Genomic DNA, 6,335 nt, shown 5'->3' with positions numbered 1-6,335 from the left:
CTTGAGGCCAGCCTGGGTGACATAGCAAGTCCTGATTTCAGTGTGGGAGGGTGGAGGCTGGGACCGGGCCAGCTGGGCACTCTGTCTGATCAGCAGTGGAGTTGGCATGCACCGTGGAGCACCTCCGGTGTACACCCGCTTCCCAGCCAGACTCATTTCTGCTCTGTGTGGGGCTGAGGTGGTTTTGGGGAGGGGAGACTGAGGTCATACCCTCTTCTTCCTAACCCTCAAGGGCTTGGTGCTTATTTGGCTGTGAGACTGAGGCCCAGTGTCTGTCCCTGCCAGGGTCCTGTGCCTGCTTACTTCTTACTGTGGAGCAAGCAGGAGGCTTGGCCTTCGAATCCTCTGGGGGCCTTTATTGTGTGCCTGTTGTATACCATGTTTCTGGCTGTTGGTTGAAGGGGTGTGAGACGCATCAGTCACAGTGGGGTAGGAGTTGCCTAGAGTATGTATGTGTATCAGGCTCATGTCTGTCCCTCCTGGATGTTGTACTCCATTTCTGTGCAGAGCTGTATTTGTGTGAGTCTCTACTTGTGAGTCAAGTCTGCTTTCCCATGCGCTCCAGAGCTTAGCCTCAAGGTCCCATGCACAGCGGCTCCCCAAGAACTGAGGGCCTAGGTGTAGAGGCAGCCTTGGTGAAGGGTGTTCCCTGTGTAACACACAGCCCTCTCAGAGTGGCAGGGCCTTGGGTGGAGCAGCTGAGGCCTAGAGGGAGAAGGCAAGCCCTAACCATCATCCAGTGGCAGCCATGGCGGTGTTGGGGTCCTGCATTCCCTGGCCCCCAGCCTTTATGCCACCACTTAGTGACCACCTGCTGTTTGAGGTCCTGGGTCACAGCTGTCACCAGCAGCAAGGATGTTAGCTCTCCAGGCCACCGGGGAACCCAGACTTGAGCCATTTAATGTTGGGGGGGCTTTCAGTTCCTTCACCTGTAAAGTAGGGGTGATGAGAGCACCCCAAGAATGCCTATGCATGCCCTCATGTGGCTGTCAGCTGCCACCATAACTTGATACTGTTAAAGCCATTTCCTGGAGAGGTCCTGCCTGGGCTCGCCCTGCCCTCCAGGCTGATGCCTGTGGCTTCCTGCTTGTCCTCCTCCATTCATAAGGCTCATCTACTTTCTCTGTGCGTGCCCAGCCTCAGGGAGTCTTCTAGCAGCCTCAGGCCCTTCCCTCCCACCTGCCTTCCTGCTGTTTGTCCCATTTGTGTCCTGTGCCCGGCATTTAGGGTCACTGGCTGACCCTAGGCACCTCCCACTCTCCTGCTGGGCCATTGGTGACGCAGGATGCCACCGGACAGGACCTAGTGGTTACTAACCCCGCTGGGGTGAGTGTGGCCTGATGGGATCGCTACAGGTTGGAACATGTCTGTCCCTCGGTGGGGCTCCGTGCTCTTTTCCAGGTGACATGCTTGTTCTTTGGCCGCTAGCCCTTCCTGGGCTATTAGCAGAACTCTGCGATCCCCGAGGACCATGGTTGGGTCTCTCTCCTGGTGGGTGTCCAGGTCTCATCACTTTTCTGCGCTGGTTTGGTGAAGGCTGGGGTCTGTGATCTGTAGCTCCTGGTCTCTTCCCTGCAGCCTTCCCCATGACCCTGTCTCCCCCAAAACCCCATTATCTCCGGCCTTCCTGCCGTCCTTTCTCTCAGCCTCCCCCCATTTTCCCGGCCTTCCCCACGATCCTTCCTCAGTCATTCCTTTCTTCACTCCCCCCTCCTCCACCCATTCCTCCCCGTCCCTGTGGCCCAGGGGTGGGTAGAGCACAGCTGTAGAAACCGTGCTGTGCTTAACACTTCTGTCTTGGGAACGAGCAGTCAGAGAACAGGCGGAATGGAGTCATAGCAAGGCCGATGCCCCGTAGGAGAACACAGTGTCTCAGGGAGCTGTGTGTTCTCGCCTGGTGCCATGACCAGCTCAGTCTGTGGTGTCCTGGGCCCAGGGACTGTAATGTTTGGGTCTGGGCACTTGCACATGCTCCAGGAGGCCTTTCTTCCCGGAGGCTCGGCCCCTTCACTTCAGTCAAGTGAGGTGCTGTATAAAATGCGGGGGGTTCTACTGAGGTGACGTCATGCTTGCGCCACGAGCTGGTCCCCGTGAATTGTGACAGTAGGAGCCCTGACTGTAGGCACCCCTTGCCTCCAGCATCAGACAGTTCTCCTCTGTCATCCCGGGGTAACATGCTTCCTGTAAGCCTCAGGCTTCACCACCCAGATTTCTGTGGTTCCCCCGCCTCTCCTGGCCATGCTGCTGGCAGTGGGGTGCAGGAGCCACGTACCCGCAGGTCAGTGCCTGGCAAGGTGTGTGCCAGGGACGCCTGATGAAGTTGGCCGTCCCCAGCCTTGGCCTTGGGCCTAGCTGGCTGACTCTTGGTATGGGATGGACCTGCGGGCTCTTGTCCAGTTGGTCACAAACTCTGCTGTGCCACATAGGGTGTACTGGGACTGGCTGCTGGCTTGGGCTGATGTCCTGGGTATGTGGGTACACTGAGGGGTCCTGTACCACCTGCACATGTCCCAGCTCTGCCTTAGGGTCCTCCTCTGTCTATCCATTCATTCATTAACTCACTTACTCACTCATTAACTCATCCACTCATTCATTCATTTGTTCAACAAATGCTGACGAGGTTTGTCACGCGCCAACTTCGAAGCCCTGGGGACAGAGCTGTGAAGGCGAAGAAACGCTCTTACCTTGGGGAGCTGACATTCCCTGGGGGAATAGTGAGCGAAGATGAGGTGAGGGGAGGCCGCATTTAAGTGGGGAGCCGGATATTGACAGAGGACTTGGGACCAGAGAGGAGGGACAGGCCGGGTGTATGATGCGGGACAAGCAGTGTTCCAGGCTGGGCGAAAGCCCTGAGGTGAGACTGTTGGGATGCGCATTGTGCAGGAGTGACCTATGAATCCGGGGTTCACAGGAGTGGTCGCCTCCGTCTGATCTTGTGTGGCTCTCTACTGGACTTGTTCTGGAGTACAGCGTGCTTCTTGGGGCTCCCCACTTGTTGTGTTTGCTGTGGAAATACCCAGGGGCTGGGGTGAGCCTTCTCTCCGGAGTCAGGCCTGCTGCAATCATCTGTGGGGTAGGCTGGGAGCCTGCCGCCTGCAGAGTGCCAGCTGAGACTCTGCAGAACCCTGTTGTCCTTGCTGTGTGACCTGGGGGAGCTGCTCTCGCGCTCTTGGGCCCATCATTATTCTCTTGATGTTCAGACCACCCGCGATGTCCCCCCTTGCGTGGCTGCCTTGGGGGTCACATTAGTCAGCTTGGGCAGAGGGCTTGGCTGTGGTAACTTGAGACAGTCTTCCCCTCACGGTGCTCTCTGTGGGGGCCTCCCCTTTGAAGTCCTCCTTGTTGGGTCCTCCCAGTAGCCATGTCCCTCTTGCGGGTTCAACCCTGCAGTTGTCCTTCAGGGTCTTTTGCAAGGTCTGTCCGGCCAGATCTTTCCTTGAAGTCTGGTCTCAGACTTCCCAGTTGCTCACTCTCTGGGGACAGGGTCCCAGCTGCTTCTGCATCCTCGGCGTACCTGACTGGTGCCATTGACTCTCTCTGCGGTAAGAACTGCCGTGAGACACAAAGCCAGGAGCTGGGGAGACAGCTCAGCAGGTCAGAACCTGTGCTGCTCCTCCAGACGATCTGAGGTTGGTTTCAAGCATCCACATCCGGCAGTTCACAACCCCTTCTAACTCCTGTTCCAGGGGAATCCGTTGTTCTCTCTGGCTTGTGTGGCCACTGCTCTCAAGTGCATATACGCGTAGACATACACACAGACACCTAATTAAAGATAAAATCTAAGGCAAACAAAATGAAAAGGACCAAAAAGGCTGGGGGTGGGGGAGGTGCGTGTGGTGTACGCCTTAAATCTCAGTACCCAGGAGGCAGAGGCAGGCGGATCTCTGTGAGTTCGAGGCCAGCCTGGTCTACAGAGTTCCAGGACCGTCAGGGCTACACAGAGAAACCCAGTCTTGGGGGTGGGGGATGGGATAGACAAAAGAAAACTAAGTTATCTATAGTCCATGCTATCTGTAGCTGGAAGCTAGTCAGACATCACTAATTGATTGCCGTGCAGTGTAACCAAGTGTCTAGGCAGACAGAACAGATTGACCAGGGTACAAGGGGGACCCTCGTCTTGTTTTTCCAATTAGAATTGATGTGCACACTTGATTTCTCTTATTTCCCCATAGTGATAAGGTGATCTTGGCCAATGTGAAAAATGTAGGAAGGCTTTATTTAGGGACCGTGGGATCCAGGTTAAGACCCAGGACGCTAGTGAGCAGCGAGGGAGCATGGCACTGAGCTGAGGCTTCAAGGTTGGGGAAAATTGTCAATTGTGTTGACTCCTCAGCTCTGTTACTCCAAGGGTAGGCCAAGGTCGAGGCTTCCTCCACGGGCCATGACGACCCAAGCATGGCCAGACCAGTGACATCATGGCACTGCTCGAAGTGGGAGGGCACAGCTTGCCTCTCCCTCCCCATACTGCGCCTGCCAGCTGTTCTTACCCGTGGTAGGCGGGGCTCCTGAGCAACTGCTGTCGGGCCATCATTCTAGCTCCGTTTGCACTGGCTGTCCCTCCCTCCCTCCCTTGGAGTGCCTGAGCTTGGCTCTTGCAGGGATACCTGTCCACAAAGATACCTGGGTCTGCACTGAAGGCTGATGGATTTCTGCTCTTAGGGATACTTGAGCTAACCAGTCCCCAGCTGGGGCAGTTCCCAGGCCTGTGGCAGCAGTCGGGGCCTGGGAAAAGTGACCCATTCTCTGTGTGGTCCCTTCTCTAAACCAGCAGCTGGATAATGAGGTCAGTAGTAGTAAGGGTGGAGTTGGCAAGTTGACTGTCAGTCTCTGTGGCCCGGGGGCTGTGCTTACAATCCCCCCTTGATTGTACCATCTAGAGAGTAGGGTAATACAGGAGCTCTACAGGTGCCAGTGAAGTCTTGTGGGGAGGCGCAGAAGCATTGTGGCTTATAGCCCTCCTCTACATCAAAGGCCACCCCAGCCCTGTGGCTGGACAGGGTTCGGAGCGTGGTGGGAGCATCACTCTGGCAGTTTTGGCTAGAGGATGACGTAGGCTGGGAGCTCGTCTGAGCCTCTTGGTGCAGGGCGGCAAGGAAGCTGCTGTTGGTCCTGCCCTCGCTCACCGTTCCTTCTCTAACACAGGACGTGGGGCTGCTTGAGTACCAACACCACCCTCGTGACTACGCCTCCCACCTGTCACCTGGCTCCATCATCCAGCCACAGAGGAGGCGGCCCTCACTGCTATCCGAGTTCCAGCCTGGGAGTGAAAGGTGAGGAGAAGTGCGACTCCTTGTCTAGGCTGTAGTGTCTCTCAGGTAGACAAGGAGACTTTTTGTGGGTAAAGCTCAGGAGTTCAGACTTCAGCCCTTCCTGGTACCATGTGCTCCTGGTGGCGTTCTCGGGCCATGACAGGGCTCTGGTCCCCCAGGAGCAGGCGCTGTGGACTTGTAGGAAGAGGCAGGAGCTCTGACCTAGGGTTGAGGAAGAGTGGTTAAGAGACAGAAAGCTCACAGTTCTCCACCTGCTGGCTAGACCAGGTTTAACAGCAGGAGTGTTGTGATCAGCTAGTGATGTCTGTCCAGGGAGGGTGATAAGTAGTAGTGTTGGGTGTGCTGTTCTTTGCATAATTCCCATAGTGCTTCTCAGGCTTGTGCCTTTTTGCATTCCTGGTCAGCTGAGGAGGGTCTTTGGGGTCTTCAGGCGACAATGAGTGATTTAAGCTGGGCAGTCACCACAAGGCCTCGTGAATCAGAACCATGCCCCCTTCTTCCAGGGAAGACAGTAACCTAGCAAGGCTCCTCATGAGAACCTGGCTAGGTGGGCACCTGCCGTCTTGGTCCCAAGCCTGTGTGCATCCCTGCTCCCACAGGTCTCAGGAGCTCCACCTGCGCCCTGAGTCTCGCACCTTCCTGCCTGAGCTGGGCAAGCCCGACATAGAGTTCACAGAGAGCAAGCGCCCGCGCCTGGAGCTACTGCCAGATACCCTGCTACGCCCGTCGCCCCTGCTGGCCACCGGGCAGCCCAGTGGGTCTGAAGACCTTACCAAGGTACACCGCAGCCAGACCGATGGGCTCTGCTGCCGCTGCCGCTGCCTCTGCGGGCAGGAAAGGGACTGGCACGGGGCGGGGGTGCGTGGAGGCAGGGAAAGGCTGGGCCGTAGGTTCGAGGACAGCTCTGGCCTGGGTGTGGCACTGAATACTGGGGCTGCAGTCAGGAAAGGAGAGTAGGCGTGGGTGATGGGAAGACAGGGAAGGTATCTCCAGCCGGCAGGAGGGTGCACAGGCCCTGTGGCAGGACCCGGTGTATGGCTCTTATCACTGGCTGGAATGACTGGG

At 56.8% G+C, this 6,335-nt stretch overlaps 1 protein-coding gene across 1 annotated transcript in view; it reads left to right on the top strand.

Annotated features, from left to right (window-relative positions):
• Window positions 1-6,335, top strand: part of Ncor2 (nuclear receptor corepressor 2) — a 164,958-nt gene that overhangs the window by 54,723 nt on the left and 103,900 nt on the right. Inside the window, 2 exon segments of the mRNA XM_052755477.1 lie at window positions 5,143-5,270; window positions 5,870-6,047. Coding sequence (XP_052611437.1) covers window positions 5,143-5,270; window positions 5,870-6,047 — 306 coding nt within the window.

Source organism: Peromyscus californicus, unplaced genomic scaffold (assembly GCF_007827085.1).
Source record: "Peromyscus californicus insignis strain IS unplaced genomic scaffold, ASM782708v3 Scaffold_2__1_contigs__length_46816999, whole genome shotgun sequence".
NCBI lineage: Eukaryota > Metazoa > Chordata > Mammalia > Rodentia > Cricetidae > Peromyscus > Peromyscus californicus.
This window is presented reverse-complemented; position numbering and strand designations above follow the sequence as displayed.